At 42.4% G+C, this 12870-nt stretch overlaps 1 protein-coding gene across 5 annotated transcripts in view; it reads left to right on the top strand.

Annotated features, from left to right (window-relative positions):
- ELAVL4 (ELAV like RNA binding protein 4) overlaps positions 1-12870 on the top strand; it is a 129884-nt gene that overhangs the window by 99103 nt on the left and 17911 nt on the right. For all 5 annotated transcript variants that reach the window (XM_066597618.1, XM_066597619.1, XM_066597617.1 and 2 more), the window contains one exon: positions 11262-11365. In XM_066597618.1, the coding sequence (XP_066453715.1) occupies positions 11262-11365 (104 nt within the window). The remainder of the gene's footprint in view (positions 1-11261; positions 11366-12870) is intronic.

Genomic DNA, 12870 nt, shown 5'->3' with positions numbered 1-12870 from the left:
TTTTCCATAATATTAAAGTAATATCGTATGTTCATCCGATGGTTAAGTACAGATATAACGATTGTCATCTTTAGCACCATGGTGTGCTACAGCGATAGTGTGGTGCATTTATGGTACTTGTATGGTTTATGGTGCGTTACCTACTCAAAGTGAATGAGAGTGGCCATTCTAGGAAAATAGAGCTCCGTGGCATGCTGTGCTATTAACCTATCGCATTGTCGATCAAGGTGGCAACTGCTGCATCTGTATTTGTGTGTTTGTTAAGTTCAAAGTATATGTGGCCTTCTGTAACCCAAAAGAGCTTCACTGCTAATGATACCCACCAGAAATATTCTCATACAATGAAGTCCAACTGTCACGCTTGGTACTACTAGTTAAAACCACCGGATGTGCTAGGTCCAAACACAGAGTCAAACCAGTGGGCAGGTAATCCAGGTCTATCCAGAATAACAAATAGTACTTTAGAAAAGGGCAGTGAGGAGCTGAGAAATTGGCAAGCTACTTTACCAGAACTGCTCAAACTGGACGCTTATCTTAAGCAGAGCACCTGCCCTGAAAAGGGTGACCCAACTGCAGGAGAGGGACCGATTTCTAGTTCGAGATACACTGGCAAGACCTGATACTAAACATTAAATCACGGAAACTTAGGGAAATTAAGTACTATTCTAACTAGCCAAACTACTCAACACTCCGAGCTCTGCAACATAGAATGCACTAGCACAGTAAGCATCAGTGCACAGGACATATAACCAGGCAACCCTTGCACCAAGGGGCAGGTTTACATAGAAATTGATAAGTTGACTAGGCTGAAAGACAACCCATCCGAAAGTGCTAGGACATGGGAAGCTGAGCTCCGGCTGGTATGTGTAGAGGGGGTGGTGAAGATGCACTGGTCCAAGGGCTACGACAACAACCAACAGAAGTAGTGGGTCTGGTGTATTTAAGAAGTTTGGAGAATATACGGTTGTTGTTCCCACCGGTTCCTGAGGCCACAGACTAACCACCAAAAACGCTGTTTCGGTTTATTAGTCATCTGTTGCTGTTTGAATTACAGTTGAGAGGTTTAAAGTACTCTGTGGAACTATCGTTATTATCTCTCAATCACATAGAGAGGAAGTGACAATGTTGCAGAAGTGACAATGTTGCAGTGCCCATGGGTCGGTACGGCATATGATAAGGCTCCTGAAGCATCCTTAAGCAGGTTATTTGCCATTTCTGAGTAATGATTGGATGACCAGGACAATATATCTTGTGCGTTGGTGGCCGGTTGCCATCGCACGTAGGTAGCATCACGGAGGAATAAATACATTTTAGATGTTTTGCTCTCTGACGGTTTTATAATAATAAGTCACCTTCAAATAACAATAGTGTAATCACTTTCCATCTGGAACATCCTGCACCGTACACTATATACAGGTTTATATTTTTGAATGCATATTTTGCCTTTCGTGTTTTCTTTTTGTTGCCCTTGGATACAAAGCTACGGTTCTATTCAATAGACTGAGCACAAGTCGAAATGAGTTTTGAAATAATTTGGCTTGATAATGTTAATGCAGGATTGAGATGCAAAGAAGGAAGCTGGAAATGTAGAATGTTATATTTAGCAAAATACATGAATGTTTATGTGGAACTTGGAAAGATGCAAATAATGTTACAACAAAGACGTAGGAACACTCAATGGCTGCTTTATTAGAGCGCCCTTCTGGTAGCGCGTTGGACCTCCATTGGCCTTCAGCAATTTATTTTGGCATAGATTCTACTAGGTGTTGAAATCGTTTTATAGAAATATTGGCCTATGAGGACCGGAAGCTTCTTGCAAATTAGATGGAGGTGCTGATATGCTCTGAGTAGCTGACATAAAGGGGTCATGTGTTCATGAAGCTGGTGCCAAATTCTAACCAAACCATCAGCATAGTACAGGAGAAATCTGGATTCTTTTGACTAGGCAATGTTTTTCCACTAGGCAGTGATTCAACTTCGGTGCTCTTTTACCCCTCAGAGTTTTGCCTTTCTGCTTCTCTTGGACAGCAATGACGCTGGAACTGGTCATCTATTGTTATAGCCTATCCGTGCTAACAAACAATTAGTTTTGCATGCAGACACATTATTTGGAGCACCAGCATTGTATTTGCTTGACCGCACATTGCCTGTTTGTCAGAACGATTCTTGACATCCTCCTCTGATCCCTTCTCTCGAGGAGTTGTGCACGTGATCCCCTTCAGCTGGATGTTTCCCTCGATCACACCATTCTTGGTATAATCTCCACACAAGAAAACCCCACAAGGTTGGCAGTGTATGAAATCTTGGCTCCCGGCTAGTCTAGTATCTAGTGATGAGTGAACTTTTGAAAAGATCGATTTGGCTGGTTCACCGAATTTTTGCATACAGTTGAGTTTGGTCCAAATTACTTCAAACTGAACAGGAAATTCACAAACCCTTAAATCTGGTGTTTATTAATGGCCAAGAGCCATAAAACATAGTAACATAGTATGCTAGGCTAAAATAAGACAATGTCCATCTAGTGCAGCCTGTTTCCAACAACCCTTGTTGATCCAGAGGAAGGCACAAAAAAAAAAAACAATGAGGCAGAACCCAATGAGAATTTAGCCCATTGTGGGGGGAAAAAATGCTTCCCGACTCCATTATGGCAGTCAGAATAATCCCTGGATCAACGTTTTAAAGTTCCTACCTAACTACAAGACCCGGATCAACAACCCCGCTGGATATTTAGTGTCTATATACGCTCTCAGAATATTACACTGGACTTTTATGGCTCTTAGACATTGTTATACACCAGTGTTCAAAACGAATGTTGAGTGAACCGAACCAGTGGAACCCTGTTTTAGCAAACTTCAACTCAAAACAGGGTTCTACTGGTTCGGTTTGCTCAGTACTAATGGCACTGATGAGTAGGCCTCGTTTGAAGTCTCTGATTGCAGGATTTCACCATCTATTGTGGATTCATGCTGAAATTGATCTACAGAAAACTTGCCACGTGATTTTTTTTCTGCCCTTTGGGGTCACGGCTCTAATTTCCAAGCTTCAATCTTGAAAGGACTAATGTCTTCAATAAAAGGACCACTCATTGTACATACTGGTTTAGGATTTCCCATAGTCAACCATGTTTACTATAATGCCACATGTGCTCAGAGTATGATTAGTCAGCAAGACATGATGAGAGTTGTAATTTAGCAACAGCTGGAGAGCCATAGGTTGGAGACCACTGATATAGGTTGGAGAAGAATTGCATATTGGTCATGTCCAATGATCAGATCTTCTTGGGAAGTGTAATGTGTCATGTATACTGAAACATGGGAATGCATAATGGTTGTATCCAGTGGTTGGATAATGTAGGTCGGTGTGGTGTTCTATGCATATAGTGTAATAGCATTGTATTCTGATCATGTCCAGTGGTCTGATCATATTGGGAGATGTCATATTCTATTTATAAAGTATGAAGCAATGGCTATATCCAGTGGTCTGGGTATCGGAGGTGGTGGTATAGTCATGCAGGATTCTGGACACATTGTAACATAGTGTGCAAGGCTGAAAAAAAGACATGTATATGAAGCTCAGCCTATTCCCCAATGGTTGATCCAGAGGAAGGGAAAAAATGATGTAGAAAATGGAGTAACCAAGGTGTACAGTATTTATCGAAAGAAAAAAAATGGAAATGAACAATGATAAGATAATAATACTTTTGCAGTTTGACTTTTACCTTGAAGTGATTGAGCCTTAACTATGGCTTACTGAAACATAGGAATAATAACACTCTGTGAGCAATCTGTAATAACAGTAATACCTCATTACCAATATCAAAAACACTGGACTAATAACGTTACCGTCTCAGAGAAACACAGGTTTAGGATAGAACACACCGCTTTCCCTTTATGGGTTAACACTCTGATACAGTCTCTTAGAAAAGCTGGTTCCCGTATATATGTGTAATGTCCCTTTAAGTAGCATAGTCTATGAACTCGGGTATCAACCATTTAGCAAAGGTTGGGCGTCCTTAGTATAATACGTAGAAAAATAAATAGTTGCCCACTACCTTGGCTTCATCCCACGTAGTCCCAGCTCCAGCCCAGACCCAAGCAGTAACAGGTACACGACAAACACTTGAGAAAAAAGATTGAGAAGCCGGTGTGTCGATTAAAAAGGATATGCTTTTCTTTATTCCACTTGTGCCATTGCATATCCACAAGTAAAATCCATCAGACGCATTTCAGCTCCTGCTGGAGCTTTGATCACCTAGCTGAAACGCGTCCTCTGTTGGATTTTACTTGTGGATATGCAATGGCACAAGTGGAATAAAGAAAAGCATATCCTTTTTAATCGACACACCAGCTTCTCAATCCTTTTCCTCTGGAAAAGTGTTTGTCGTGTCCTAAGTATAAGCCCTATCCTCTGCAGCTGGCCTGTTGACTAACTAGAGTTTAACCCTTTACTTGGTGTGCATACCTAGTGTTTTATTTCCGGGGCCGGCCTCACTTACAGTTTCTCGGGGGTGGGAATCAGCACTTCTGCCGACCCCGGCTTGCCTGAGGACAGGATAGAACTGTCCTTGGTCCTTATCATACTCCAGAATGTTCTCTGTCTTGGCTTCTATCAACAGGCACAGCAGGTCTTTCAGTACCCTTCTGGCTCAGGCTCCATTCCTCTGCCATCCTGGTGCATCTTCTCCTTAGCAGCAGCTGTTTCTTCTACTCCTCTGTCCACCCCTGGTCCTGCTCCTCTGCACAGCTCATACACAACTCATTACGTAGCACATGTTGTCCATTTTTATAGCAGAGAATCCTCCTTCTATACTAGTCCCAGTGAGCATGCTCAGTGTTGTTGTGCCAAATTTTGGCATAAGCAGGTGGCACAATTTTTGAAACATTTTCAGTCTATCTCCGCAACAACATTTTAACCCTTTAGGGGAGTTCTTTACATGGGCATGTTGGGAGATGTAATATTCTACTGTATGCCTTTGTAGACTTGTACTACTATCATGCCCAATGGTCAGATCGTGTTGGGAGCTATGATCATGTTCTATTTGGTCACGCCTAGTGTTCTTGCCATATTGGGGAGTGTAATATTTTATTATACTCTATGTATAAAGTATAATAGAATAGTAATATGATAACATCATATAGACTTTGTGGATATCATATTTTGCACATTTTCCTCCTGTAGAACTAAAGTACCGTTTCCATACCAAGCGAGCGGAAATAGCGACAGTATAGTTCTTTTTAGAAATCATGCTTCACTGCCGAGACCCAATTTCCTATTTCTTAGACCAGGAAGAGATGATGGTTATTTCTGAACACAAAATAGAACATACTGAGCTGCAATTGTTAGCTGCACAAAGGCAAATAGCATAAAATCTTCTAGTCTTCAAAAGCACAAAAATTAGTATAATTTATTCATCTTTCTGGAATGTGAATGTCCTTTCATAGCAATAAACTAAAATATTCAGATTACTTTTTACATAAATGCCTGTTCATTTATATGAAGGTTCCGCTATGTTTAGACACTTAGGGCTCTTGCTACTTATTTAGATTGTCTTGTCCCAGTGACTCAGTGGTCAAACATTGTCAAAGACGCTGGCCCACATTTACTAAGACTTTCATTTCTTACACCAGTCTTAGGGTGATTTCATACAAGCCAGAATATCCCACATGGAAACTATCCACACCAAGATCTGCATGTCTAACGAGGGTTGTGACACAGATTAGCTGCGGATTTGCGATGGCGAATCTGCTGTTGTAAAACCTCAACTATTCCGCGGCAAATCCGTATAAAAAATCACATGTTAGATATGCAGATTTTGGTGCAGATGTTTCCCGCATGGAATATCCCAACTTGTGTAAAAGCATCTTTAGAAAAACATTCTGCAGTTGGAGGTTATTAAAAGGCACATATCTCTTAGGCTGGGTTCACATGGGGTGGAATTGCCGTGGACTTGCCGCGGAATATTCGTGCGGACCCTCCGAAACTAACCAGCAAAGGGGACGAGATATTGCAAAAATCTCATTCCCCCGCTACCGACAATCCGCACGGAAACTGACGTGTCGCGGAATTCAAATCCGCGGCGTGTCAATTTTAGCACCGTTCCCGCTGCCGTCTCACTTCTCTATATGGAGAGAGATTTCTGCAGCGGAATAAAGCTGCTTCAAATCCCGCGCCATAGAAATCTTGTGAGATTTCCGTGCAGCGCCGCTGCGGACATTCCGTGAGATTTCCACCCCGTGTGAACCCAGCCTTAATATTTTTGGTGCGTTTGCGACTATTTAAGGGGTCGTTCACATTTGCACTTCTGGGTACCATAATCCTGCTCCCTTATGGAGCAGGAAAACGGCACCCAGTAGCAGGACAGAACCGTTACATGGTGGCGCTGAACATATCCCGTTGACTATGACGGGGGCCGGTCTGTTTCCAGACGAGCTTCCGACATTTTACATTTATAAATCGGTTTACACCGGACACAAAATAGCGGTACACACAAGTTTTTTCTCATCACTTACCAATTTTGAAAAGTGCTCAGAAAGTTAGGTGTGGTCTTCAGTAAGTGGGCATGGCCTTCGCGCTAAAGGCTGGGTTTCCACAACAACCACATACTGTTAAAATCCCACCCACTTGCTGTGGCTAATGGCCTCAAGATTTTGATAGTAATACTGCCCTTCTACCAAAAAAAAATGATGCAGCCATTGAACCCCACGATTGTGCAGGATTTCACCTCGTACAGTTACTGCAGTGTGGGAAACCCAGCATTAGATTGATGATGCTAAGTGCAACTCTACGTCTAGTCATAGCATATATAGATTTCATTTGCTGACTTTTAGGCAGTCCTAAATGTGCCAACTTAAAGGGGTTGTCCGGTTATCAGCTGTACTGAAATAATAAAGTGAAATATATTTACCCCTCCACGACTACCAGGATCCAGAGCTGCAGCCCCGCTGTGGTCCCAGTGAGTGTTGTGACAGATGATGTCACAGGAAATCAAGGACCGCTGCAGCAGCATCGCTCGTTCTCCTGGTTTCAGCACTGCAGCCTCTCATTGGCTGCAGTGGTCCCCTGATTGCCCATGACATCATCTGTCACAACACTCACCAGGACCACAGCGGGGCTGCAGCTCTGAATCCCAGCGGCCGTGGAGGGGTGATTATATTTTAGTTTATTATTTTAGTACAGTCTGCCATATTGCATCGGGGCTATCCAATAACCAGACAGCTCCCTTAATAAAGAGTGGTGTAAACGGAGTTATAATAGTGGGATATTGACTTGGGCTTAAAGCAACACTCCAGTTCTTGGAGAGACATCTGTCCCAGAACCTAATGGGGAGAGAGGGGGTATATTACCTGTTCCCTGTTCTTCTCTGCCTCCCTCTGATCTACCAGTTCCTAGTCCCATTTTCAGACGTCCAAGATGGCCAATGCAATCTGCAGACTACCTAATACCCTACAGTGCTTTGGAAGTGTTAGACTACCAATGCACTATACCTGCTGTCTGTTTGTCCAGAGCTGCTCATATAATCAGCACTGGCCAATCAGAGGGCAGTGTTCAGTGTGTATTGGGTAGTTAGAAAATCTCTGCAGCCTTCTTGGTAAATCAAAAATGGGATGGCATATGGTCTTCCCATCTTCCATTCAAGAATGGGTCTTTTTTGGCATTGGTTTGTTACCATAGCAACATGACCTTCCCAACTAAGTTACTTTGATGAACTGTTTGATTGACAGGTTCTAAAAGTAAAAAAAAGGAATTTCATGGGGCAAAATTTCTGTTTATCCATATTTTATCTGTTTCTTGGACAGATAGGTGGTAACCAATATGGCTGCCATTACACCCCTGGAAGACAACCGCTATGTGAGCTATAAAGATAATTACACAACTTTCCTAGTCAAGATATACAGTTGCAATTTATAAGATGAATATATAAACTTGATGACATTTATGTAGAGGTGCCCTTTAATTCCTAAAATAATTGCTAAAACTAGTGGTGCTGCATGAGTCTCTATGACATTGAAATGTTACTGGATATGGACACAAGCTGTCATTTGTACAATTATTATAATCAGGTATTTATTTAATGGCAGTAACCTATTAGGCTGAACCTCAATACTTCATTTTTAATCATGTCCTATGTAAGAGTTTGCACAGGAAGAGACAAGCTGCCAGCAGTTAGCAGCTTAGGAGGAGGGTGCCGAAACTTGTAGGATGTAGTGGGAACTGTTGTTGCTGAATGTGCAAAGAATAAGGCAGAGAATACATATTTTAATAAGCATAAATTACAAACCCCTTAGTCTTATAAATAGGCGGCTGCTGAGCTGTCGTTAGTCTTTCAGTGACTTCAGAATGTGTCCTATGGACCATCAAAGTTGAAAATTGGATCATTTTCCAATGTTCAGCATGGAAATAGCTGTAGAAAATAGAAAGTTTACTGCTTATGTACCTTCCTTCAGGTTCAACCAATCCTTTGTGGTACCAACTAGAGATGAGCGAGTATTGCCCTAGCCGAGTATCTCCCCGCTCGTCTCTAAAGATTCGGGGGCCAGCGCCGGTGACAGGTGAGTTGCGGCGGGGAGCGGGGGGGAGAGAGGGAGAGAGGGAGAGAGAGATCTCCCCTCCGTTCCTCCCCACTCTCCTCCGACGCTCTCCACCCCCCGCCGGCGCCCGAATCTTTAGAGACGAGCGGGGAGATACTCAGCTAAGGCACTACTCGCTCGAGTCATGTGCCTTAGCAAGTATACTCGCTCATCTCTAGTACCAACTAAAGTTTTCCTGTTAATTATCATAAGATAGATATCTATCAATAACTATACTAGTGGGTACAATATTATGTGTTTACCATATATGTTATCAAACTTGACTCATTAACTTAAACAGATAAAACACTTTAACCCCTTCAGTGGCAGGTGTATTATTACCAACCATGCCTCACAGGGCAGGTTTTTTAAATGAGTCAACAATGTAATTAAAACCCTAGAAGATTTCAGATGATAGCTCAGTGCTCTGCACATTTCAGCACTAGAGCTGTCCACGGAAATCTTCCGGGGTTTTACTGCATGGTCAGTGCAGCAAGCCCCAGAGATTTTCTGGGCGTACTACTAAAGGGGTTAAAAGAAGCTAGTAGGTGGGTCAGATAATTCCCCTTAGCCAATCAAAAAAGGACTAAGACCCAGAAGCATAACTAAAGGGATTGTTGGCATGTTCACTCTGTGTGTTAGCTGCCTGTGAGAGGGTGCCAACAACCTACTTTGCCTTGACTGGTGTATTTTGATACAGGGCAAGGGCAGTGACTTGCATAGGGAAAGAAGACCCTAACTACAGAACCGCTAGGACTTCTTTCACCCTAGGAAAAAGCTATTTGGTGCCCCTTCCAACATACAAATCTATATATGTCGACCCCTGCATTTATAGAGTTGTACCCAGAGGTCTAATGATCAACCTTTTCTAGCCCACAACAGGTCTTAATCCTCTGCACCATGTAAAGTGAGCTTATACCCAAAATAGTAACTATTATTGTTTGTACCTCGAAGGCAGAGGCAGATGGGCCATAGGCTCTACAGGAAGAAATTCTGGTAGACCAGTTGAGTCATGGGCTGTTTAAGCAGGGCTGGAATCAGCATTTGGGCAAATTCCTGGACCCACTGCTCCCTTCAACTAGCGTTGATGCTGGCTCATGGGGCACAGGGTCACCTGGAGGCTGGCAGTGGTGGGGGACCTTTTAGTACAGAGGGTAGCGTGGCTGCGAAGCATAAAGATGGTGCTAGCGTCTCTTCTAAACACCTCCTTCTGCTTCCTTTTTGCTGCAAAAAAGATCTGAGCTGGTGCAGTTGTACACTACACTCAGTTCATCCAGGCACAGAGGAACAAGCAATGAATGGATGACCTTTCAAAATAGAGATCCAGCATCAGTAATTATTGTGTTGGCCTCCCCTGTTATTTGGACTCACCTAAAAATAGGTTCACTTTTAGATTTTTTTCCAGGGCCATTTTAAGTTCCCAATCGGCCCCTGCTGTGAGGATACTCTTGCATACCCTATACCTGGGGCTTATGACCTCCCAGACTCCCAACCCACATTTGCCCCTATCATAAAGATTAAAGTATATACCTCCAGTTGGCCCCCAATCAGGAGTAGACTTTTCAGTGGGCAACTCAGTGGGTGCTGTTTAACCCATTAGAATGCTGCAATTAGGACATCTTTTCCTTAATCATGCTACAAAGTCTGCAAAAAAGTCAGGCTTTGACTTATAGGGTAGCTATATTCCAATAGGTGGCAATAAAGAGACAGTTTTTCTGGAGTGAGAGTTCATTTGCATACTTTTTTCCCAGGGAGCATTGCATGGCCTATAAAACTCTCTGTGTCAACCTGATGGCCTCTACAAGGAAAACCAGTACCCTCAGATACCATAAAACAATAAGCACTTTCTGATGACAGATGCTGTTTTAAAGATGTTGTCCAAGTGTTGTGACAACTTTTATAGAAATATATCCAACTCTGTTAAAATAATACAAGCAGTGATATTTACCAGTCCTCTTCCCAGTGCTGCAGCTCTGCAGTCCTCCTGGTCTTTGCTATGGAATGGTGACTGCCGCCATTCTCCTTGTATATCCGGCAGCAATCAAGTGGTTTCCATTCAAAGTAAAGACCGGGAGGATCGGCGGGTCTGAGGATGGGTAAGTATCACTACTTTTATTATTTTAAGAGAGTTGGATCTATTTTTAAAAAGTTGTTAGAACACCCGTACAATTTCTATAGGTCATCATGGACCTCATCCTTTGTACTGAGTATTTCAGATAAGGAAAACCCAACTGCAGAGGTCTCAGACACCTATCAATCATGATAAGTGGTAATGTCCTGATACAGTGATCATTCTTACTGAGGATTCTCAGTAATAATCACAAGAGTATGGCTTTGTTAAAATTCATAGCTTCAACCATGAGATCATAATACCTCGGGCCAGCTTTACTGCTACAAACCAAAAAATGTCATTAAAACCAGAAAACCTTCTTCTGCTAAGTATATTACAGGCTTCTTAGTCCTCACTAATTTTACATGACAGGTTGAAATGTTTATCTTTTGAGATAATTTCACGTTTTCCTTTTAACAAGATCAGCCCGTCGCTTTCTAGCTTCTGTTCTGACTGTCATACCAAAAAAAAGTCTTTTGACCTTCCTAGCTTGGTTGACCTTGGTGGAGATCATTTCTATGTAAATCATGTTCCGACTGATAAGATGATTGGTCCCTAATTTGCTGTTTCTTTCTCCCATCTAGGGCAAAGCCTAGGATATGGATTTGTTAATTACATTGATCCAAAGGATGCAGAAAAAGCCATTAACACTTTAAATGGACTCAGACTACAAACCAAAACCATCAAGGTGAGGACACAGTTATGCTAATGGTTGCGTTTAGCATTTTTAATTGTAAGAGGTATTCTTTAATAAAAGTTGTGCTGCAAACGTTGCTCGGAATAATATAACCTATGTATAGCATTACTTAAAGGGGTTGTCCCATGATAGCAAGTTACCCCCTAGTCACAGTATTGGATAACTTAAAGGCGTTTTTGCGGGCAAAAACTATTGATTACCTATATATATTGATCCAGGGATTATTCTGACTGCCATTATGGAGTCGGGAAGGAATCTTTTCCCCCCAAATGGGCTAAGTTGTCTTCTGCCTTATTTTTTTGCCTTCCTCTGGATCAACAAGGGAAGGGGGGGGCAGGTTGAACTAGATAGACATTGTCTTCATTCAGCCTAACATTACTATGTAACTATAGTTCATCAATCATTAATCAGTTGGAATCCACCACTCAGGACCTCAGCCAATCAGCTGATGAAGAGGCCATTGTCAGTACCAGCCACTATGCAGGAGTTGGAGATAATGGCTTCCTCACCATATCCCTATGTTGTTGACAGCTGGTGCTCGATCTGCTGGGGTTTCAAGCAGTAGACCCAAGTCGATGAACTATTGATGATCTATCCTCCATTCAGGAGATCAGAAAAAACTAAGCTACAACTGCTTTAAGGATATTTTAAAGGGGTTGTGCCAAATTATAAAGTTATCCCCTACCCACAAGATAAGGGATAACTTTATGATAGTGAGGGTGTGACTGCTGGGGCCCCCACCGATCCTGAATTCTGGTCGGTCCCCAAGTAAACTGAAAAGAAGTCATGCAGGCGCTACGCCACTCCGTTGCCTCGATGACAGAGCTGGAAATTACTGAGTTCAAGTGTTTTGGCAATCTCTGGTGCTGTCAATGAAGTAAATTGCTTGGCTTCGCAACTTACCCTCTATTGACGTGGGGACCAACCCAGTAGTTGGACCATCACCGATCATAAAACTGTTGTCTACCCTGTGGATAAGGGATAACTTTATAACTTAGCACAAGCCCTCTAAAGCATCCCTCCAGTCTTGGAGGTACAAAGATGGCCAAATCACTTCTCAGACTACCTGATGGGCATCGTATTCATTGGTAATCTATGACACATGCTGCTCCGACTGACCAGCACTGGTTAATCAAAGCAGGTGTAGCGTCTTGGTCTAATGATGCATACTAATACACAATGTGCGGAGAAGCTGGTGAGGCCATCTTTGTTTCTGGACCAGAAGATCGCTTTAAGAAATAAATCGGCGCAGAATCTTAAGCCTACTTAGATTAAAAACAAAATGATGCTGAAGGGTAGAAGGCACTTGGACCCTCACATGAAGAACAACAGGGGCATGTGCTCATTAGTAACAGACTGAAGGTGACAGAAAACATTGAGGTGATGGTATAACGTGCCTATGATAAACATCTCAGACAGCCTACGCATAAAATGACTTAGTGGATAACGCGGTACTGTGGATCGAAATCAGAAATCTGATTTTTTTTTTTCTTTAA

This window comes from Eleutherodactylus coqui, chromosome 3 (genome assembly GCF_035609145.1).
Source record: "Eleutherodactylus coqui strain aEleCoq1 chromosome 3, aEleCoq1.hap1, whole genome shotgun sequence".
NCBI lineage: Eukaryota > Metazoa > Chordata > Amphibia > Anura > Eleutherodactylidae > Eleutherodactylus > Eleutherodactylus coqui.
The sequence above is the reverse complement of the archived record's forward strand: the minus strand, read 5'-3'. Positions and strand labels throughout refer to the sequence as shown.